At 54.2% G+C, this 22352-nt stretch overlaps 2 protein-coding genes across 3 annotated transcripts; both read right to left on the bottom strand.

The window, feature by feature from the left end:
- Positions 1-883: 883 nt before the first annotated feature.
- On the bottom strand, positions 884-8783 carry ALDH2 (aldehyde dehydrogenase 2 family member). Its single transcript, XM_005524292.3, has 13 exons — positions 8629-8783; positions 7514-7618; positions 6397-6537; positions 6151-6230; positions 5835-5946; positions 5293-5421; positions 4741-4854; positions 4305-4407; positions 3492-3676; positions 3010-3174; positions 2578-2735; positions 1772-1886; positions 884-1496 (listed from the first exon to the last, which is right to left on the bottom strand). The coding sequence occupies exons 1-13, from the start codon at positions 8749-8751 to the stop codon at positions 1464-1466; spliced, it is 1563 nt and encodes a 520-aa protein (XP_005524349.1). The 5' UTR covers positions 8752-8783; the 3' UTR covers positions 884-1463.
- Positions 8784-11008: 2225 nt separating this feature from the next.
- On the bottom strand, positions 11009-22320 carry ACAD10 (acyl-CoA dehydrogenase family member 10). Of its 2 annotated transcripts, XM_014253815.2 has the most exons (15): positions 22244-22320; positions 21385-21605; positions 20555-20703; positions 19812-20006; positions 18879-19037; positions 17953-18112; positions 17437-17578; positions 17086-17154; positions 16189-16370; positions 15486-15636; positions 14434-14579; positions 13782-13955; positions 13057-13400; positions 11660-11717; positions 11009-11396 (listed from the first exon to the last, which is right to left on the bottom strand). In XM_014253815.2, exons 2-15 carry the CDS (start codon positions 21539-21541, stop codon positions 11278-11280), a joined length of 2205 nt encoding a protein of 734 aa, XP_014109290.2. In that variant the 5' UTR covers positions 21542-21605; positions 22244-22320; the 3' UTR covers positions 11009-11277. The 2 variants fall into 2 exon arrangements, with proteins under 2 accessions (XP_014109290.2, XP_014109291.2); XM_014253816.2 differs by lacking the exon at positions 11660-11717.
- Positions 22321-22352: the final 32 nt, after the last annotated feature.

The following is a 22352-nucleotide window of genomic DNA, read 5'->3' as shown; positions in this document are numbered from 1 at the left end:
CGGCCGGGCGGGCCGCGGCTGCCGGACCCCGCGGCGCGGGGAGGGCGCGGGGCCCGCGCGGAGCCGCCGCTCAACCGGGAGGAGCCGCCCGGGACCCGGACATCGCCGGCACCCCGCGCCGGGCAGCCCCGCCGGCCGCCGCGTTCCGCCGCAGCCCCGCTGCCGCCGCCGCGGCTCCACGGGAGGATGGAATGGGATCTCCGCGCCCGCCCCGCGCCCGCCGCGGGATTTTGGGAGCCGCCGCCACGGCGCTGGCGCGGTTTGCAGGCGGGTGCCGGCAGCTCTAAAAGCGCGACGGCGTCGGCAAAGCCCCCGCCGGGCTTTCGATGAGGGCGGCGCCTTGTGATGACGTTTGGCTCGCCGGGCCTCGGGGGGCGGAGCGAAGCGCTGTGGCCCCGCCCCCTGCCTGGCGCGCGGGAGGGCCAAGCATAGAGAAGTCTCGCGAGAGCTCGAGCGGAATTGTCGCCCGTCATGTCCCAGAGGTCTCGCGAGATCTCGGGGTTCCCGCTGGTTTGAGGGCGGGGTAATTCAGTCTCGCGAGATCTCGGGTGCCCGCGCGCCTGAGGGGTAATGGCCGCCCTTGGGGCCGTGAGGGGAAGCGGCGAGAAGGAGCCTCAGAAGCCGCTCTGTGCCCCCCGGCCGGGCACGGACTCCCTCATAATCACACCATGGCGTGGAGCCCAGGGCGGCCCCACCGCCCTCACTCAGACTCAGACACCCCCTCACACCCCCAGCCGCGCTGGGGCCAGGTACCAGGTGTAACACGAAGGCAACACAAAGACAGCGGGCAGGACAGAAAGACACAGAAAATCCTTCAAAATAATGGAGGCAGGAATTTGGGTGCACTTGGGCTCATTGGCACAAACCTCCAACAAAAGTAGGGTTGACTGCACTGAGACAATGTTTATTTGGAGTGGCTACAACGAGCAGGATGGAACAAAAAAACCCCACTTTTTCCTCACATTTTTCATGAGGAGTTCACTCAATGAAAATGAAATTAACTCAGTTCACTTTGCTCACAGAAGAGAAACAGTTTCTAGGACAAGGGTTACAGACCTAATTCTGTAAGCCAACACATAATTGTTACTTTCTATTATATAAATCCTCCTAGACTAAACAAGCGTTTATATGATTTCTTGGGGAAAAAATAAACTTATTTATCAGGCAGAGATGTAAAGATCACACCCCTCTCCTATGGGTGATTGCATCCACATAATACCCAAAAAGTACCCAAAGTAACCACCCACCTTGTTAGTGCTCAGACAACTGTATTTGGTATTTTAAAAAGATAAAGCCGAGTAGGTTTGTTTCTTTTAACAAAAGCTCTTTTAAACATCTAAAAAAATACCTCTTAATGCAGAGTTACATATTTTTGCATACTAAATTTTGTGTGTTGAGCTTTCCTTTGTATGTCATGAAGCTGCATAATTATTTTGAAATTCGTGGAGAATGTTGCTTGTCCTTTAGGAGTTTTTCTGTGGAATTTTGATTGTCACCTAGGGGGGAAAAAAAGAAAAGTTACAAGTTTAGTTTAGTTTTGTTTTTCTGGATTTTTCAGGGGTATTCACTGGAAGGGTGAGAGGCAGGAGAAAACCCGGTGTATCCCAGTCAGGGACAGGTTTGGAGACTGGGAAAGCTCGAGGAAAGGGGGGAGCTCAAGGTTTGGGTCACAGTTTTGCCCCAGTTCGGTTCCAGCTCTCAGCCCAGCCCACAGCAGCGGCACAAAGACGATTTGGAGTTGCTCCAGAGGGTTGGATCCAGGGCTACTCACGTTTTTCACCTCCACATAAGCCTCCAGGCCGTACTCGCCCAGCTCCCGCCCGTTCCCAGAGGCTTTGTAGCCACCAAAGGGAGCCTGGGCACCAAACACATCGTAGCAGTTTATCCTGGAATGGAAAACGAGGATGGAACACCTGGAGTTCAGGGAAGAGCCCTTTGGCAGCAAACCTGAGCTGTTCTGGACAGAATTTCTGGGAGGGATTCCTGTATTTATCCCTTCCCTCAGCCCACAGGATGAATCAACGCTGGAATTTATCAGGCAGGACACAGAACATCATGGAATCCAGCCACCTCTCTCATTATCCCAATGATATCCCAGTGTGCCACCCTCAGCTGTGACTCCCAGGGATCCAGGATCAGCCACAGCTTCTCGGGACACACTGTGCCAGGGCCTGCCCACCCTCCCAGGGAAGGATTCCCAATTCCCAATATCCCATCTATCCCTGCCCTCTGGCACTGGGAAGCCATTCCCTGTGTCTCATCCCTCATCCCAAGTCCCTCTCCAGCGCTCTTGGAGCTCCTTTAGGCCCTGGAAGGGACTCTGAGGTCTCCTTGGAGCCTCCTCTTCTCCAGGTGAACACTCCCAGATAACCATTCCCATAGGAGATGCTCCAGCCTGAATATATAAAAAAAATCCACCTAAATTTTACCGATTTCCCATGACACCCGAAGGTCTGACATTACACTCAGCAAAGTGCATTTAAAATTAAACCCAAAGGAGAGATGGGCCAGCAAAGAACCAGCCCAGGGAGCCAGGGCAGGAGCCAGGGGAGCTCCCAGCAGCTGTGGCAGGCTCACCAGACCGTCCCAGCCCGCAGGCTCTGCGACACAAAGTTGGCTTTGTCCAGGTCCTTGGTGAACACCGCGGCTGCCAGGCCGTACTTGGAGTCGTTGGCTCTCTCAATGACCTCCTCGATGGTTTTGAATTTCAGGATCTGCATGACCGGCCCAAAGATCTGCAAAATCCAAGCGGAGCGTGGGAGAATCCGCGTGAAGGGATCACAGGGAGGCCGTGGGTGACGTGGGGCTGTGTGAGCGCTGCCAGTCCCACAGGACATGAAATTCAGCACCACCTCCCCAACTACAAAGGGCTGAGGGTATAACCAGAATGGAAGATAAGGTAACACCGAGAAACCTCGAATTTCACAGGTCATGAACATCCATGCTTGTAAACCTGGGGGTTTTTGCATCAAGAGAGGACAAAGCACCACGAGGTGGGAAGGGACTCACCTCCTCCCTGGCAATGGTCATGTTGTCCTGCACATCCCCAAAGACAGTGGGCTGGATGAAGTAGCCCCTGTCTGCAGCGGGGTTGCCACCACACAGCAGCTTGGCTCCCTCCCGCTGCCCAGTGCTGATGTAGCCCAGGATCTTCTTGAACTGCTCCTCATCCACCTAAGAGCCAGGAGGGGACACACGTCAGCTCCACCTGGAAAAAGATTCCGCTCCCACCCGCTGTGCTCTTGCAATTCCTTATTTCAACAGCCTCCCAGGCAATCTCCAAAGGGAGATGATCATTTTTAAATGCCAGCATCAAGTTTTGGAATCATCCCAAGGGTTAATTAACTCCTCCCTCCTGCACCAGTGATAATGAGCACAGCTCAAATTAGGTTAATCAATAGACTCAAGGGTACTCCCATTCTGATCTACACAGTGACTCAAGAGTGGGACTGTTTCATCAGGTAACAGCTCAGGGCATTTCCTGCTCTTACCTGAGGGCCCTGCTCAGTTTTGAAGTCAAAGGGGTTCCCAACCACCCTGGCCTTGGCCTTCTCCACGCTCCTCTCCACAAACTCGTTGTAAATGTCCTCCTGCACGTAGGTCCTGGACCCGGCACAGCAGCACTGCCCTTGGTTGAAGAACAGGGCAAAGTGGGCTTGATCCACAGCCCAGTCCACTAGGAAAAGGGAGAGAAAACAAATGAGCAAATAAAGCCAACCAGAGCCTGTGACTTCTTTAGGACAGTTATCACAGAGATTGCTGAGGATACAAAGTCCCTTCAGCTGACAGCATTTGCCATGGGTTGGTTGGTAGGGCAGGAGTTACAGACTTAATTCTTTATTAAAGCACCCCAGACTAGAGAAAAATATCTAACCTGGAAATTATCAGGTATTAAGGACGAATTTTCTTCCTTAGTTAACTGCCATATAAAAGCCTGTGTTGGCTCATCAAGGCCAAAAATGAGTTTATATGCAAGGGATGTGGGAAGCAGAACTTCACAGGAGAAGAAATGAGCAGCGTGCTCCAGGTGAATTGAAAACAAAACTGGAGCAAGGACTGGAGGAAGTTACTGAAACAATTATTTTAATGTTGGTAACTGAACTACCCAGCACTGGGAAAAGTAGTGGGAGTGGAGAAGTGCTGATACACAAATGCAGCAGCTACAGCAGGAGGCACAGAGTGGTGCTGCCAGGGCTAGAGCCTCACACAGGAAAACTTCCCTTCCTCTTCCTTTCCCCTCCAGCTCTGCCTGGAAGAAGCCAAGGCAAAAAGCAGAGATCAAACATTGCCCAGCAGCTACTCACTGTCTGCATCAGACATGATGATATTTGGGCTCTTCCCTCCAAGCTCCAGGGTCACCCTCTTGAGGTTACTCTCTGCTGCAGCCTTTTGGATCAGGTGTCCGACCTGCAGGGAGAGCAGAGCAGGTGTTGGAATTAACTCCCACATCAGCAAGAGGGCTCTGGCTTTACATCTCAGTCAGCATTTAATGTTAATCCCCTCATTGTCAGGGCTTCAGGTCTGCCCAGACTTTCACCTCCAATCAGCTCAAGGGAAACAAGAGGAAATATTCTAAAGAATCAAATCAGAACAAAAGAGTCTTAGGTAATGCAAATATACATCTCACACCCTGGAATCAGTTTAAATGAGGTGTGGTAGAAGGCAAAGCACCTCCAGTGTTTTATCCAGCTATGAGATGTTCCAGGGCCCCAAGGGCTGAAGGTTCAGGTGCTCCCTTACCTCCGTGGAGCCGGTGAAGGCCACTTTGTCAATGTCCATGTGGGAGGAGATGGCAGCTCCTGCCGTGGGGCCATAGCCAGGGATGATGTTCACCACGCCCGGGGGGAATCCAGCCTGGCAATTCCCAGCAGGACACAGCAACATTATTCCTTTCACAAACCAAGTGACACTCAGGAGACCTCCCACCAGCAACAACCCTTTACTCCTTTGATTTCTCCTTTGATTTCCCACGGCTTTGCTTTAATGCTGTTTTCAGTAACCAGGACAATTCCTCTCCCCACCCCACATCCCAAGCACAATTTGAAGGTGTCTATACACAGATAAATACAGATCTACCTTCACTTTCCAACCACCCCAAAGCTCATAATCTAATCAAGCCTCAAAGAGTCCTTCCCTAACCAAGACTTACATCATCTGCACACACTTTTATATGAACAAGGGAGTTTTTTGCTAAATCAGCTCCTGAGAGACCCAGGCCAACCCAGCCTTCCTGCAGACAGCCCTTCCCTGCTCCTGTCTCCAGCAGTGATGGAACCCTGGCCTTGTCCTCACCTCTTTGATCAGATTGGCCACGTAGAGAGCACTCAGGGGGGTTTGCTCTGCCACCTTCATCACAACCACATTCCCAGTGGCCAGGGCAGGCCCCAGTTTCCACGCTTGCATCAACAGCGGGAAGTTCCACTGAAAAACGAAGAGGGATTTGCTGCTGTGAACTTGAAAGTTTCTGATTAGTCAGTAATTAACCAGTGAGTTCCACTCAAATCAGCACTTAGGGGAGAGTCTTGGGTTTTTTTCTCATCACACAAAATTTTAGGGTTAATTCTAGGTAGTGTTTAAACTTAATTGTGGCTCTCAGGTAATTCCTATAAATGGGCTTAAAGCCAATTTGTTTTTTTTAAAATCATCAGATACAAAGTAAACCTCACTCAGAGCCCATGAAATCAACAGGCAGTTCTGTACTCCCAGAGTGAAGCAAGAGCCCTCGCAGCGTTGTTTACCCCAGGGAGGAAGCAGTGGTTGGCAGCAGAGGGGACCTTACACTGCAACACTGAATTCTTACAACACTGCAGGAACCGCTGTTACGTTTTCCTCACCGGGATGATTTGTCCACAGACTCCCACCGGCTCATGTCTTGTGTAGCAGAAGAAGTCTCCGTCTAACGGGATGGTTTTGCCGTGGAATTTATCCGACCAGCCTGCAAAGTATCTGGAAACAATAACAATTTGGTCACTGGAATTAAAATAACAAGTCTGCTGCTGAGAGAAAATAAGAGAGGCTTCCTCTTTTAGTCACTTCGGACACAGCTCAGAGCAGGTATTTCCAAATAGGTGATTTAAAGAATGGACAGTAAATAGAAATATTTGTCTCTCTGAAGCTGAACCGTGGACCAGCTGTGGCCTCCAAACCCACCTGAGACATTTGACCACCATGTCCAAATCCACCAGGTAGGAGATGGCGTAGGGTTTGCCATTATCCAGAGTTTCCAGGGCCTGCAAAACACAGCCAGGTTTCCTGAGGAGCCGGGGGTCTGTCCTGCACCTTGCCATTTTGCTCTCAGCTTCCCAAAAGCTCTTCCCCACCCTTTGTGAGTCTGTCCCAAGCCCCCAGCCCACCCAAGGGACACAACCCCCCGTGATTCCCAGTCCCTGCACTCACGGCCAGGTAGGCGCGGTCCCTCTCGATCAGGTCAGCCAGACGGTTCAGCAGCTTCCCCCGGTGAGATGCATCCATCCTCCTCCAGGGAGAGCCCAGCTGGAATGCTGCCTTGGCTGCCTTCACCGCCTTGTCCACATCTGCCTGCGGGGGAGCCCAGGCAAAGGCTGAGAAAGGAGTAACCAGCCCCCACTCCCTCTCTGCAAACAACGAAAGCCCTCCAGGAGAAAACAGCCTGCAGCCAGACAGCACAAGAGGCTGCTCCTGCCAGGCTCTTGGGGGAAGAACCTGCAGCCTTGGCAGCGGCCCTGCAAGGCACTCCTCAACCCCAGGGCAGGGGAGCACATGGGTACAGCCCTGGGCCACTTCCCCCCCAAGCACCAAGCACTGAGAGGACACAGCTTTCCCAGCCAGGCTGCATCCGTGGGGAGCAAGGAGCAGGAATGGCAGTGGAGCAGGTGGGTGTGACAGCTGTGCAGCCACAACCTCTGCCTGTGCTCACCCGCTGTTACTTCAGCTACACAGAGAGCAAATTTCATCAGGTTATCTCTGCAATGTCACCTGCTGGGTTAATATTTGCATCCTAGAACGAGGCATGGAAAAAGCTCTGGAAATCTAATTTTGGCACCTTTTCAGAATCCAGTCTAAAAGAGATTTTTTTTCCTTGATCAGCTGCCTCTGATCCAGGATTTTGTCGTGTCAGGGCATTTGCTGGTTCCTACTTGGTTCTCTGTCCTGGCTTGCTGCAATGGTCTCGCCAGGACAAGCCAGGCTGCCACAGAGAAGCAAACAACAAAAGGTTTCCCTCACTCACTCCTCCCCTGGGGAACATACACGAGTTTCCAGACTGTAGGAAAAACCCAAAATTGCTGGGAAACACCACCTCAGCTCTGCCACAGACTCCCAGGAGGGCCTTGCATAAGGCAGGTGGTGATTACATGACTTTACTCCTCACCATTTCTTTTTTATTAAAAGCAGTAATCAAGGAAGGACACAAACAGCACTTGATGTGGTATTGGCATAGATCAAACACCGCTGCAAACACGGAGCCTTCCCCTGCAAAACCCCTCTGGACCTGCCCCCATGGAGAACAAACCCATCTCATCCCAACAACATTTACCTTATCGCCCTCAGCCACCTGGCAGATGACTTCTCCCGTGGCTGGGTTGATGGAAGGGAAGGTTTTCTTGCTGACTGCATCGTGCCATTCGTTATTTATGAAAATCTGCAAGGAAAAAGCCAAGCAGGGCTGAGCCTTCGAGCCAGATCCCAGGGAAATCAGGAGGAGCTTTGGTTCTTTGATGGCATCTGAGGAGCCTGGTTAATTAAAAGGGCTTAACTTGACTTGTGTGGGCTCCAAACCTGCAGTGATATGAAGGAGATACTTTAGCCTGAAAGCACACAACATAGCCCCAAGGAAATAAAAGAATTCACAGCTCAGCAAACAGCATGTGAATTGGAAGAGGTTTCCATCTTGGTAGGTCCTTGCAAAAGCTGGAAGCCTGGCTGGAGCAGGGACACTGGAAAACTCAGGAGACTGAAGAGTGGGAAAATGCTTTAGGCACAGACAATACAGTGAGTTGATTTTGTCTGGAGCACCAGAGCTTTTACAGCATTTCTTACAGTCTTAGGGATCTTAAGGGTCTTTTTCAACCTAAATGATTCTATCATTTCCCAGATTAACCAGTTTTAGGCTCCCTGTGCACCAGAAACAGGTGCTAACAGCAGCTTTTTACCAACTCCTTCTTTCTAAGGGTATTTTTTTTTTTTTCAGGTTCATGGCAAGGGAATGGAAGTGCAAAGATCGTGGTGCCAAGAACTTGCAGAACGCTCAGACAATCACCCAGAGCCCGGCCACGGCCACCGGGGAAGGAGCGCCCGGGTGCCTTGGAACGCCGCCCTGCAGCAGCACCTCGCACAGGTGATCCCACAGGATTTTCCTGGAGCAAGGGTCCGGTTTCTGGAGATATCCAGCCAAGCACCTTGCCCTCCCTTCCCGTGCCTTTTCCCAGAGTTTCTTCCTCAGGTTGTTCGCACCCGTGCGGTGTTGCTGAGCCCACCGGGGGGAAGGGGACAGAGCCGGGTGGCGATGTGACACACGCCCTGTGCCCTCCGCACCCAGGGCTGCTTTTTTCCAAGGCTTCGGGCCCAAATCCGCGGCTGCTCCGGGCCGGCCCAGCCCCGCACGGACGGACACGGCGCCCCGAACCCCCCGGGCTCCCAGCACGGCCCTACCTTGTTATAGGCGATGTCGGGGCGCGGGTTGGGCGCCGGGATGGGCGAGGCGGCGGCGGCCGAGAAGGGAGCCCGGAGCAGGGCCGGGCAGAGCCGGGAGCCGCGCAGCACCGCCCGCAGCATGCTGAGCTCCGCCGGGCCGGGCCGGGCCGGGCCGGGCCCCGCAGCTCGGGCCAGCCCCGCTCCGCCCCCCGCCCCGCCCGGCACCGCTCGGCACCGCCCAGCTCGGCTCGGTGCCCGGCAGAGCCAGCTTGGCTGCCTCGGTTCGGATGGAATAAGCTCGATCCAGCTCGGCTCGAGCAGCGGTTTGGCTCAGCTCGGCTCAGCACGGTCCCGTTCGGGTCAGCTTGGGCTCGGCACAGCTCAGCTCACTTAAATCAGGCTTGGTTTGGTGCCTCATCCGTGTCCAGCACTGACTGCCCCTGTCCCGGTCCCTGTCCCCTGTCCCTGTCCCGATCCTTGTCTCTGTCCCGGTCTCGTCTCTCCCCAGGGAACTTTGTGCCTAATGCAGGCAACAACTAGGAAAAAAGAGGGGGGAAAAAAATCCCAGTAACATCTCCGCTGAGCTGCTTACTTATGCGGGAAGGTGATGAGGGAGAATTTGGGGACCTGGACTCCCGGTTCCACGGATGTGCCACCATTACCGTCCACCCAGGCACCCAAAAATCCCCTCCCCCGTGTGCAGGGGCAGTGGAACAAAGCCAGGGAAGTGCTTTCACAACAGGGAGTTTCTCGGTGAATGCAAATGAAAGGCTTTGTGAAATCGCTCCCAACAATGGCTAAAGGGCTTTTTTTTCTGGTTTGTTTTAGATGCCTTGTGCAACTTCAGCGTGTCCAAGTGCAGGGAACAGAGGTGTGCTCGGGTTATCATCACCATCACTAAGGAAGCCACAGACCAAAAACACAAAGAGATTTTTAACCTCTGAAAAAAAAAAAGACCTGTGGTTTTACCCCGTGTCAGGAGTCCATGAAGGGTGACAGGGATGGCTCTGGTTTATTAAAGGGGACGGGAAAATTGTAGAATATGCTTCAGGAATAGTTTCACCCGCTGTCCTAGACAATCCAGGTCGCTCAAAGTCTTGCTGGAGGTTGCTGCATTTTCACTTTCCAGGCGTTTCTCTCAGCAGAATGGAGTATCAGCCCACTTGTGCAGGAGGAAGAGAAGAAGGCAGAACGCCCGCCCGAGGTTGTCCAGCAGGACACGGATTAGGCCGTGTGTTTCCCGGATCAGCTGAAAAGAAATCCTCTTGTGCTGGATCTCAGCCTCCCTCATCCTTGTCCGCCCGCATCCCTTGAGGGTGACGGATCTCGGACAGCGGCTCGGGCGCAGCCCTTTGGAAAGTGGCGCTCGCAAGGAGCTCTTGTTCCGCCGTGTTCTCCCTCCTGTCACAGCCCTGCGTGTGTTGAACCACCCGTGCGAGATGCCAGAGCTGTTCTACCTGCAGAGATGTGCCCGCGCCTCCCAGAGGAGCGGCTCAAGGAATCCCCAGGGCACGGAGCTGAGCTGAGCTCCAGCTCGGGGCTAAGCTCCCATGCGTGTCCTGTCTGTCCTCTGCTGATCCCGGCTTGGACAACGCTTCACTGCTGTGTGAAATAAAGCTTTTGTTTCTCTCGAGCAGCCGCTTCCCTCCCCTGGGGCATGGAGGCAGATCCAGCGGCACCAAAAACCTTCAGGGCAGACCCGGCTCAGCCCCCTGAGCCTGCCTGAAGGAGGTGGGAGGTGCGGGAGTCAGGTGTCCGCTGGGAAACCATCCCAAATATCTGGGCTGGCCAGATACAGGCTCAGCTCCCTCCCCCTTCCACAGCAGAGCCAAACGCCTGAGGGTGAGGTGGAATTTCACCCTGGAGCTTGGGAGAATCCGAGGCTCGGGTTACCAGCTTCCCTACAGCCTGATGGTTCTTGTGCTGAGAGCCAGCACGGCCCGCAGGGCTCTTTGCAGCAGCTCTTGTGCCCCTGAGGGCTGGTGGCCACCCTGGGCTGGTGGGCTGTGAGGCTGCACCAGCCTGGAGGAGCAGGAGAATCCAAAGAACCGTACCCATTACTTTAATACTGAATTAATACAACATAGAAATTGCTCATGGTGTTTCCCACAGTTCTCCCCTTGCTCTGGCCTCTGTGAAGCACTGAGAGCTCCCACTGATCCAGTCTGCATCCTCCAGGGTCCCCAAAGGGACCCCACCACACTCAAGGGACCATGGAGTCCTCCCAGTTTCTCCCAGCTCCACGGGGCAGGCACTGCCTCAGCTCTGGAGTCTTCCCTAAATCCAGATACGTCGAGGACTGGATTCAATTCCTTCCACCCCCAAAGATTCTTCCAGCATCTCCAAGTTGCCGGAGGTTGTGCTGAAGAGATGTGCTGAAGGAGGAGAGACACGCTGGTCCATTCTCTTTATTCCCAAAACCAAGCCTTGCACCCCCAGCCAGGTCACTCCCAAGTGTCCCTGCTGCAGTTCTGATTTCCTGCAGCCTCACCATCCCAGGACGGTCTTTGCCCCGTATTGAGCCAGGCAATAAAAGCACTGAGCACAGATAACACCAAACACCACTGAACTGAGCAGCTCACAGGCTGCCCTTAGCACAGCCTCTCCCGTGCCACAGTGGCTGGTTTGGGTCCCCATCTGAGGTTTCCCAGCGCTGCAGCTCCTGGCTCAGCTCTGCTTTGGAGAGTCCTGTGAACGCCTCGGGATCCTCAGCCGGACGTGGAGCTCAGGTCCAAGGGAAATGCTGGGCTGGGATCTGCGTTGTGGAGATGTTTTGCTCCAGGGACCTGTGGGAGAGTGAGAGCAGAGCCCATGTGGGCACACAGAGGGCTGCAGGACCCGGGCAGGATGGCAGCAATGTCCCAGAGCCTTCCAAACACCCTGGGGACCCAGTGCTGGGGAAACAGCCTGGCTGGGGATCCCACAGCAGACGGGACAAATCACCCCTCATGCTCACAGACCCCAGACTGCAGGGGAGGCCCCAGAAGGGACGGGCCCAGTGTTGCTCTTTTTGGGCCAGGGAAGGCTCGAGCCCCAGGGCTCTGCTCACCTTGGTGCCCTGATCCCACCAGCCACCAGCACCACTGCCTTGGGCTGGCACTCTCTGCCTGGGGGAAGAGGAGGAGACACATCAGATGTTCTGGTGCCCCTGGTGCTGCCCCCTCTGACAGCCAGCCATGGCCCTGAAGGACAAACTGAGCTTCCCTCTGCTCCTCTGGAGAGGATCTCCCCAGAGAACTGCAGGGACAGGCAACTTTTGGGATGAGTGTGTGAAGTCTGCTGGCTCCCGGTGCGGGATGAGGCTGGATCAGCTGAGATCCTGCCCTGCTCGGCCAGGAATGCCTCAGCCAAGGGCATCTGGCTGCCAAGCTCCCAGGGATGAACCTCTCCCTGGCAGTGCCAGCTGGCACAGGCCAGCCTTGCCCTTGCCCTTGCCCAGCTCTGGAGCACTGTGGCACTTCCAGGCTGGGAATATTTGGCTGTGTAACAGTCCTCTGCATTATCTTGCTGTTGCAGGGAGCAAAACTCCTCCCCCGGCTTTCACGACACAGCAAAAGCTGACGGTGCAGGGATGATGCCAAGGGAAAGAGCAGTGGGATGGATGTGGAGGTGACAGGGATGAGGGGGCTCTGTGCTGGGACACACCAGGAGCAGCATCTCCACAAGCCCAAGGCATGGAGTAGAGAGAGTGTGGCAATCCTAATGTTTGGAGACTTGGCAAAGATGAATGTTTCGAGGAAGGGCAAGGAGATCTGCTCATCTCAGCACCTCCAAATTCCCCACAGCTGCTGCTTCCCTGCCCTTTCCACCTTCCCAGTGGATCGGCTGCCAAGTGTTCTGACGTGCTGGTGTTTGCTGGTTTCTGCCAGAGCACAAGGAAGCACTTTGGAAGGGCACCTGGATATTTTTCTGGCAGCTGAAAGGAGGTTAAGTAACCCACTAGAATTTGATAATGTCACTAGAAGAATTAATAATATAATCTTGGTAGCAGCCCAAGGGTGGGGCTGTTTGCTTCCACTCACTGTGAATGGAAGCCGGGGAGGTGCCAGCAGCTCGCTGCCCCATCTGAGGGACCTCCCACGGGAGCACCAGAGGGACACAGTGAGGGGAATTAACTCAGCCTTTCCCAGAGGGACAAAGGAGTGAGGCTTCCCTGGACAGGGAAAGGCAAGGAACAACCACTGGAACCGCATGGATGGCAGTGGGAGTGACCACAGTTGGGCTGGTGTTAATCTGCTCCTCTTGGAAGGGAGTGCCAGATTCCAAAAACAGTTTCCCAGGATACGAACTCTGGTACAGCCACATGAACCCAGCCCTTTTCCTCCAAGCCACTGGACTCCAGGAGTGCCAAATGTCTGACTGGATCAGGAGAGCCAGGACACTTGAAGGCCACAATCCCCACCCTGGGGCAGGTGCAGCAAAGCAGCTTCAGCACAGATGTCTCACCTGCAGTTCTGGCAGAGGATGTGGAGTCCCTCTGGAATGGGAATTTGGAAAGTCCCATTGGATGGCCACATTTTCCATCTTGCAGCAAAGACCCTGAGCCATCCCCCACAGGCTGGGGGGAGTGAGCAGAGGCACTCTGGGCACAGGAGCTGCCCCAGGCCGTGCCCAGGTGCTGTAACTCCTGCTCAGGAACTGCCCAGCCCAGGTGCTGGAATGTCGTGCGAGCAGCTTTGTAGGGGGGAGGTTCTCAAACACACGGAATCCTTCTTTAATGGCAAAATCCCAAGCCAGCTCGGCCACAAACTCTGTGTCCTTGGGGCTGCTGTCACCTGGAGCTGGCCTGCCTGGGGACAAGAGAACAGGACACCTGTTTGGAAGAGCCTGTGTTATGTAGTCACATCCCAAACAGCATCATGTGCCCTCCTCCGGGCCAGCCCAGCAGGACCTGGGGAAACTCCTCTCTAAGGGATGTGAAAGTAACATCAGGTTTCATTCTGATAAAGGCTCCGAGAGGGCTCTCACCACCTCCCTGGGAGTGCCTTGGCAATGGCTGCTGCTGAGCTGGGAGGTCTGAGAGCTCCATCTGTAGGACACAGCTCTGGGCTCCCAGCCTTGGCCTCTGCTCGGTTCTGCCAGCAAAGGGGAGACCCCACAGCACAAGCAGCAAGCAGGAACAGGCCTGTGCTGGAGCAGCTCTGTACCCATGGCCTGGCTGGGCTCCTCACCTGCCAGGGAGCCACCCTGACGTCCCTGCAGCATCGCAGCCAGGCGGAAAAAGGCAAAGGCCAGGTAGAAATTCCAGTTCTCCGGGCGCTCCATTCCCATGTGGACACAGTACATCTGGGAATACTCCTCTGCCGTGGGAATTCCCAGGTGCCCCAAGTCACACTTCCTCAAGCCTGGAAGGTGGGAAGAGGTAACAGTGAGTCAGCTGATAGAGCAGCTCAGAGCTCCCTAGGGATGGTGTGAGCCTTGTGCCACAGCCAGGCACTTCCATGGAGACACCTGCACAGCTGCTGCGCTGGCTCCCTGTGGAACCCTGGGGTTTGGCACCAGCCCCTGCCCCAAAATGCACATGGGGCAGTTCTCCTGGTTAGGGTGAAACTGTGACTGACAGAGATCCCTCCTAAATGATGGAGCCTCTCCGTTTAACCCTGTATTTCTCTTTTTAACTTAGTGCACAAACCACTCCTCATCTGCTCCACAACTTTCCCACCCAAAAGAGTTGGCCAGCTTCCCAGCTGGAGGGAGAGGGAAAATAATGCAAACCCAGCTGCACTGAGCCCCACTGCCAGCTGAGCTGCTTGGGCAGGAGCTGCTCTGTTCTGAACTCTGGTTCCTCTGCCTGTGCCAAAGGTGCCTGTGCCCCCTCTGTACCTCTGCGAGCACCAAAGTGGGCTGGCAGGAAGAAGCTCATACAGTTATTCGCCAAATCACACATGGGGTCTCCTAGAGTGGCAAACTTCCAGCCCAGCACAGCAAGGACTTCTGGCCTGTCTGGATGAAAGACCAGGTGGTCCATCCTGTATCAGAGGGAAAAAGAGATCAGAAAAGTCTCCAGAGGAGGGAAAAATCCTGGTGCTCAGCAGCAGTAGGTGCTTTCAGTGCTCTTCACCCTCTTCAAAAATTGTCAAGTCCTTTGGAAGGCAACACAAAGTGAAACATTAATTTCTGCAAGCAGAGGATGGAGGTTACTCAATATTGAATTGCTTGGTTAATAATGGACTAAACTGCTTTGGAGAATGAAACTGAGTTAGTCAGAGCCTCAGATCAGCAGCAGATGCTACCAGACAGGGTAACAGAAAGTGGAGCAGGCAAGTCTTGGTCCAGGGGATCTCCTGGTCATTTCAAAGGCACAGAGCTCCTGCCATGTGCTGTAGATCATGCACAGCCCTCACCAGTGTGAGCCCCAGGAGAGGCCAGGAGCCCACTGGGGAGCAACCAGAGCAGACAGCGATCCTGCCAGGGTGCAGAGAGCTCCTGCAACCTCGGGGAAGGAGCCTTGGTCCAGAGCTGGCACTGCAGCCCCACAGCCCTGGCACGATCCAGCTGAGCTGTAGCAGCACAGAAGCACCACAGCGTCCCTCCCCTCTGTCCCAGCCACCCCACTCCTGCAGGGCTTCCCCTGGAACACTGTCAGGTGTCACGCCCCAAACTCTTCCAGCACCCAGTACCACTGGCAAGAAGCACCAGGGCTGACTCCTGAGTATCGCAGGAAGAGCTGATGATCCTCCAGTGCTAGACCAGCATTTGCAGCTGCTGGACGAAGAAACTCACTCTCATTCTCTGGGGACGCTGACCCTGACCCAAACCCAGCTTTTGGGCTGCTCTGAAGCTGCTGCCCCAGCCCAATCAGCACCTTTTGGAGTTTGTGGGTCATTTTACACTCAGTCCTTGTTTCCTGCCTGGGGTGTGCTCCAGGGCAGTACCTGAAATCACCGTGCACCACTGTTGTCTTCTGGGATTCAGGAAAATGCAGAGGCAGCCACTGGATGAGCCTCTCCATCGCTGGGATAACATGAGTTTCCACAGCTCGGTACTGCTTTGTCCAGGTCTCAAACTGCTGCTGGATGTAATTTCCTGGAACAGAGGAATGGAAGCTCCCAGGGAAAGGCACAATGAGGCTTGAAAAGGGACACAGAAGAAATCAAACAGCCAAGCAGATCTCGGTCCAGAACCCTGGTTTAAGCTCCAAGAATTTAAATGCAATTTCCAGGGGTCTCATACATTCTTAACTGGGCACTGGATTTAATATTCAGGTGAAAATAATCCAATTCTGGGCAAAAATGTAACTTCTCCACCAGCTCCAGGAAGCTGAGCTGTCTCTGCAGAGGGACTGGAGGGGATGCTTGGGAGGTTTGGTCAGAGATGGCAGCAAAGAAGTTACTCCTGTACCCACAGTGGGCTGAGATGGCAACAAACATGGCAGGAACCTCTGGGAGATTGGAGAACTTTGGGAACTCATGGGAAATCTGGATTTGAAGAGCTCTTCACACCCTCCCACCACAGCTGAGGATTCAGACCCTGGACTGCTCATCTTCACTTTCCCACCTGCCCCCAGTTTGGTCCATCCTGCCCATCCCTTGAAATGCCGACACATGGGAGAAGAAAGGATCCAGAGGCTCCTCTCACCGTGCTCCCCGAGGTCCTGCAGCTTGGCTGCTCCGAGGTCCAGGCTGTGGATCCTGGCCAGGACGTGTGCCATGGCTCTGTAGCAGGCCCCGCGCCGGCGTGGCGGCACCGCGGGCAGGGACACGGCGCGGGGGATGTGGCCAGCACAGTGCTCCAGCAGGTAGAAGGGAGTGCCAAGGATGCTGGGGAAGCAAATTGGGACCAGTGGGGCTGAGCTCAATCCTGCTGCTACCCCTCAAATCTCACCTGTACCTTGGACAGGCCTCACTGCATGGGGAGGTGAAGAGCAGCCCCAGCAGCACCTGGGCGCTCACTGGAGCCCAGCTCAGGCTGCCTGTGGCTGTGGCATGCTCAGCCCTGGTCCCTGCAGCCCCAGGAAGCTGAGCTTGGAGCCAGCAGCAGCTGTTCCCCTGCTCCCTGCAGTGGGTGTGAGCTGGGCTGGGCTGCTCACAAACAGCAGGAGCAGTGAGGACACGTGGAGTGGCTGTAGTGTCTGCATCTGTCTCAGCCTGCAGAGATCTGAGCAGGCTGCAGGCCTGAGGGGGGTCCTGTCACAGATTTGCTGCTGGCTTTGCTGTCTGAGGTCTGGCACTTGGAAAAATCCTTTCTTTATTGCAAACCTGAGCACTCTGAGTCAGCGGGAAGCCCTGCAATATTGCTTTATAGCTGCTTTTCAAAGAGAGCTTTTGGTTTAATTGCTAAAATGGGACACACCTAAACCAAGCTGAATAAAAGTGAGTCTGTCCTTTGAACTTCTAGAGGCTCCTCCAGCTCCACACTGCACAAATGTTCATTAGAGCAGAGCACTTTGTGAGCTCTGGTTCCTTCTCTCCTCATCTTTGGGAGAATTTGGCTGCAGTTGTCAAGCACAGAGTGAAAGCTGAGGGACAGGATTACCTTCTGTCCTCGCAGAGAGCAAGCACAGGGGGCACAGGAACACCAGCCTCAGCCAGAGCCTTCAGGACCCTGCCAGCGAGGGAGAGAGGAGCAGGGGAATCAGTCCTGGAACTGCAGTGTTGGAGGCAGACACACCATATCATTGTGCTCAGTTTCAAATACACTAAAATCATGTGGCTGGGGGGAGGTGAAAGGAGCACACCCACATCTTCCCATGGCCCGGAGCCCCCAGACCTATCCCACACTCTGGAAAACAAGGGGAGCTCATAAATGATCCTCCCCACATGTCCTGCTCCTCTGGTGCTGAGGCAGCTCCTCAGGCACAGCAAACTGCAGCAGGACCCCTCTCACCTGTATTCCCTCAGCACAGAAGGGCCTGAGGGGCCATCAGGAGGCTCCTTCTCCTTCTTCAGCACCAGCAAACGACCTCCAAACTTCACCAAATAGCTCCGGGTGGAGTCTCCATGGTCAAACTGCCTTAACTCCAGTGGGGCTGGGAGTTGAGAGCAGAGGGTCAGCACTTCTCCAGGTTTTCCATCCCCTTCCTGCACCTGGGGCTGAGTTCTCGGTGTCCCAAACCCCTGGGGAGCATGGCAGCAGCTCACAGATGCCTCACAGGACAGGAATATTTCTGGTATCTCTTTGGCAACTTGTGCTCAACCCCTCCCAAAATGAGGAAGTTCTAAAATGTTGTTTCTTATTTCTCAGAAAGTGATGGATCACTGAAACTGGAATGGCTGTGCTGTTTGCTTGGAGATTACCAGCCTTTCCTTAATATTATTTTTCAATCCCTATGTCGTATGGAAAAAGCCAATAGCTCCAGAATATCCAGGTTTTCTGATGGAAGGGCCAAACCCACTGCAATACCTGTTGGGTGGGCACCAAGAACATCTTCAAGGTACTTCTGCAGACGATCCTTTGGGATTTCCCTGCCTGGTCTCACTGAACGAGTGTAGGGAACAAACCCTCGCAAAGGAAATCCCAGATGGGTTTCCAGCTCTTGGAGTGCTGCTTCTGGATCATCAACCTGAAACCAGGAGGGAGAGAACAGCACTGGGTGACAGCTAGAAGACAAAATATCCTGGGAAAGAGAGAGCCCTGCATGGTTGGGATGCATTTATCTGTTGAGTCCATCAGCACTGATGCACTGACACACAGGAATTCATGGGTCATTCCCTGCCAACACAGAGCTTCCCACCTTCACTCTGCCCTGGAGAGACCTGTGATGGTGGCACAGGTACTGTGGGCTTGGGCTGGGATAAGAGCTGGAGTTCCCTGCATGCAGTCCAGGGGGGCAGAGGTCACTCTTCCCACCAGGTCCCACTCTTGTCCTCTCCCCAATGGTCCCTGAAGTAAAACCCCTGTGCTCACTGACCCCAAAGACTGGGGGTAACCTGTCAGTCCCCAGCTGACTCATCCATGAGACCTCAGGATTTCTGGGAATTCATTAATTTGGGCTCATTTTCTGGTGTGGCTGTCTCACCCATACAGATGGGTTGTCTCACCCATACAGATGGGGCTGTTTGTCCAGTAGGGAATAGAGGAACAGGAAGGAGAAGGGACTTCCCTGAGGTTACACAGGGTTTGGAGCCATGAATGAAACAGCCCAGAGCAGACTTTGCCAATAATCCCTGCTTTAACCCCACCACATCCTGCAGGGACAAGCACGCCTGGAACAAAAGGCTTGGCAACAGTCAGCCACTGCCACTTGAAAATGCTGAGCTGCTCAAACCAAACAGCTTCTGGACCCCAAACCCATCCCCAAATCCCACTCTGGCTGTGTCACTTTGTACCTTCACTGTTTTCATGCCAAGCTGGGCTGCTGCCTTCAGGTTGTGGCTGCTGCTGTCCAGCAGGATGGATTCCTGGGGCTGCACAGCCAGGCGCTCCAAGCACAGCTTGTAGATCCCAGGATCTGGCCTGGGCATCCCTTCCCGGTGTGATTCAACCATCTACAGCAACAACAGATGGATTATGCATGAGCCTGCTGTGACCACAAACATCTGGGCAGTGCTGGAAATGGAGCTGGGAGGGTGGGAAAGAGACTGGTGTAATTAACATGAGAAATGAAGGACGTGGAGCTGGGCAGGCCGTGGTTGACAGGCCGACTGCTTTGGCTGTGGCTCCTCAGCTCAAATCAGCCAAACAGGATCAGCCAGTCCTTGGATGGAAGATATCCAATGAGATGTCCCAATGTGGGACACTCACTGGGTGTCCCCAGTTGTTCAGTGCTGCCCAAGGAAGCCTTGGATGGCAGCACCTTCCAAAGGCTCTGGAAAATCTCCTCATCTCACACAAGTCAGCACATTGGGCTAGTGGGTTTTTTGTAGTACAGGGAGTATACAGAATCTTTGAAGAGTCTTTACTCTTTTAAAGCTTTTTTTTGATTGTTTGTTTTTTAAAGCAGGCAGGGCAGTGAATAATAACATTTCTTTCTAGTCTGGTGTCCCAGCTTCCAAATCCTTTATCTCCATCGCTGCCTGTGCCTGTTACACAGAGACTCGTGGTTGTGTGGGCACTTTGCAGTGGATTTGCAAATGTCACTCAGCCCCTCTCCAAATGCCTACAAGGAATTGTGTCAGGAGATATTTTTTTTCCCCCAGACTGTTCCACTGATGTCAACCAAACTGTGCTGCTGCTCATCTGCTACCTGCACTTAAAGAATTCCAGTTGCTGCTTTCTCAGGTGGAGGAACAGAGCCCCATTTGGGATCCATCCAGACTTACCACATCAAAGTGCTGCTGGTCCAGGGGCAGGAACCTCTCTCCATCCCCCAGGCACAAGTTGTGGCTCAGCAGAGCTGTCTTAAGCCCTTCTGCCCGGATACACTGAGCTGCTTCTGCCATTACGGGGAGCTGTTTTATCATCTCATTTCGGATTAAATCCCAGAGAAAGGAGTGCACTGGAACACGGACATTTGCCTGAGAAACAGAGAAACCCCAGAGTGATAATGGGCCAGAAATTGGGTGAAAATAGGAGTGGTTGGGTAGGTAGGTTGCCTGATCATCTAACCTTGCTGTCCTGCTTCCTCTGGCAGCAGAAGGCAGGCAGGGAATCTCAGCTAAATTGCTTTGCCCAAGAAACAAATGTTCTCACATTCCTAGTTCTACAGCAGAGATAAAGGGCTGATTTTGGGAAAGAGAATTCACTGGGCCTGTGCCTGGCATGGGATCAAGGCAGGTTAGAGACAGATACTGACAGCTCAGCAGGCAGGAGAGGAATCTGCATTTTAGACTGAGATGCTTAAAAAGGACTTTATTCCAGTAGGAAATTAAGGCAAATTCATCTGCCTGCCCTGCCCAGGCACCAGGATAATGGTGAAAATGTGCCCTGCTCTGACAGCAGTGCTTCCTACATGGAAAATCCAGACCCTTCAACCAAAGAATTTCTTTTAAAGCTCTTCTTTCCTCATTGGACCTGTTTCCATGCAGTCAGGAAGGACAAGGAGAGCAGGGGGGAATTGGCTTACAATCTCAAAGCACTGCTGTCCCAATTCCTGCAGGAACTCCACAGCTGTCAGCTCTCCTCTGGAATACTGGAGAGAGAGGCTGTTCTCCCCTCCAGACAGTGCAGCTTGCTGGATGGTGCCGGATGGAATGCAGCTCTGCGCCTCCCAGTCTGCATGGAGAACAGTAGGAAAGGCAGGAAAGAGCATCAGCAGAACTGGGAAATCAGCTTGGAATCCCTCTGAGATCAATCCATGGCCCAGCTCTGTGAGAATGATGTGCTGGACTGGGGTGATTGGCCCAGCACACAGAGAAGAGTTTGGGCACTCTGGGAACTGCAGCACCGCATCCCTGTTTTCAGTGTGGAGAATTCCTAAAGCTGCTGAAGGACTGCACCAGCCTTGGGTGGTATCAGGTGGTGGCACCACAGGGCAGTTTTGTTACCAGGGGGGTTCAGGGTGGTCACTGTTACTTCTGCGGCTTTTGATGGCACAACAGGTCTCACCATCACAAGTTCTTGGGTCTCCCACCAGAACCAGAGACACCTGAAATCCATCTTCCCTCCATGCACAGGAACAACGGGAGCTCTGGTGACCAGGGACCAGATCAAGGGAACGGCTGGAGCTGTGCCAGGGCTCAGGATGAAATATCAGGGAAAGGTTCTTCCCCCAGAGGGTGCTGGGCACTGCCCAGGCTCCCCAGGGAATCACAGCCATGAGGAGCGTTTGGATACTGCTCGCAGGGGCAGAGTAAGGATTGTTGGGGTGTCTGTGCAGGGCCAGGATGATCCTTGTGGGTCCCTCCCAGCTCAGGACATTCTATATTCTGTGGGATCAGGGATGGGAATACACACCTGTGGCTGTCCTGTGAGGGGCTGGGAGCAGCACCCCGCTCTCCTCAAAGATCACGGCTTTGTAAGAGAACCCTCTGGACTGCTGCTGGATCAGCAGGAGCCGCCGGATCCCGGCACACAGAAGGTTCTGGGTACGGGCAGCGCTCCTCAGGTACATGCTGGGAACCACAGGAGGGGACAAGGAAACTCACACCTCAACCAGGAGAGAGCCTGGAGCAGAACTGTAGAATTACCGGGGAAAATGTTTATTTATGCACACAGAATCATGGAATTGTTAATGTTGGAGAAGACCTCCAAGATCATCAAGTCCAGCCTCCCCAAATCCACCAAACCCCAGGGCCAAGGGCCACCTCTGCTCCTGCTCTGAACACTTCCAGGGATGGTAACTCCACTCTGGCAGCCACTGAAGTGTCCCGGCCAAAACAGGGACGCTAAATGGGGTTTTACACAGGGTCCACATCGCTTCTAGTGCTGGGGACAGTGGGATCACTCATTAATAACACACTAATTACTGATCTTCATCAGTGATTGCAACCATGTGCTGCTCTCGGGGTACACGGGACACAACAAGGCGAAACAGCCTCAAGCTGTGCCAGGGGGACTCAGGTTGGACATCAGGAGGAATTCCTTCATGGAAAGGGAGGTCAGGGATTGGAACTGCCCGGGGAGCTGGTGGAGCCGCCATCCCTGGAGGTGTCCAAGGAAGGCCCGGAGGTGGCACTGGGTGCTCTGTGCTGGTGACGAGGCGGGGATGGGTCGGGGGCGGCACTCGGTGATCCCGGGGCTCTCTCCCCTCAGAGACCCCGGGACCCCTCACAGCCCCGGCAATGGCAAGGCGCCCGTTCTCGCGAGAACGTACCTCCAACTCTCGCGAGAAGCAGCGGCCGCCCCTCGCAGCCCCCCGCGCGCTGCCGCCGCTGCCACCGCGCCGCCCGCTACGTCACCGCGCCGTGACGTCACGGGGTCAG

Source organism: Pseudopodoces humilis, chromosome 20 (assembly GCF_049639895.1).
Source record: "Pseudopodoces humilis isolate 2021_Gansu_Grassland_sample_001 chromosome 20, ASM4963989v1, whole genome shotgun sequence".
NCBI classification, from domain to species: Eukaryota; Metazoa; Chordata; class Aves; order Passeriformes; family Paridae; genus Pseudopodoces; species Pseudopodoces humilis.
The sequence above is the reverse complement of the archived record's forward strand: the minus strand, read 5'-3'. Positions and strand labels throughout refer to the sequence as shown.

What these genes read in the sequence shown, in the direction of transcription:
- ACAD10 (XM_014253815.2), bottom strand. Translation starts at nt 21,541, where the DNA reads ATGTACCTGAGGAGCGCTGCCCGTACCCAGAACCTTCTGTGTGCCGGG. An exon ending in ATCCTCTGCCAGAACTGCAG is followed by an intron (nt 11,718 to 13,056) that starts GTGAGACATCTG and finishes CTCTTCCCCCAG; the next exon opens with GCAGAGAGTGCCAGCCCAAG. An exon ending in GGTGGGATCAGGGCACCAAG is followed by an intron (nt 11,397 to 11,659) that starts GTGAGCAGAGCC and finishes ACTCTCCCACAG; the next exon opens with GTCCCTGGAGCAAAACATCT.
- ALDH2 (XM_005524292.3), bottom strand. Translation starts at nt 8,751, where the DNA reads ATGCTGCGGGCGGTGCTGCGCGGCTCCCGGCTCTGCCCGGCCCTGCTC. An exon ending in GGGACCGCGCCTACCTGGCC is followed by an intron (nt 6,231 to 6,396) that starts GTGAGTGCAGGG and finishes TGTGTTTTGCAG; the next exon opens with GCCCTGGAAACTCTGGATAA. An exon ending in CATCATGTCTGATGCAGACA is followed by an intron (nt 3,677 to 4,304) that starts GTGAGTAGCTGC and finishes CCCTTTTCCTAG; the next exon opens with TGGACTGGGCTGTGGATCAA.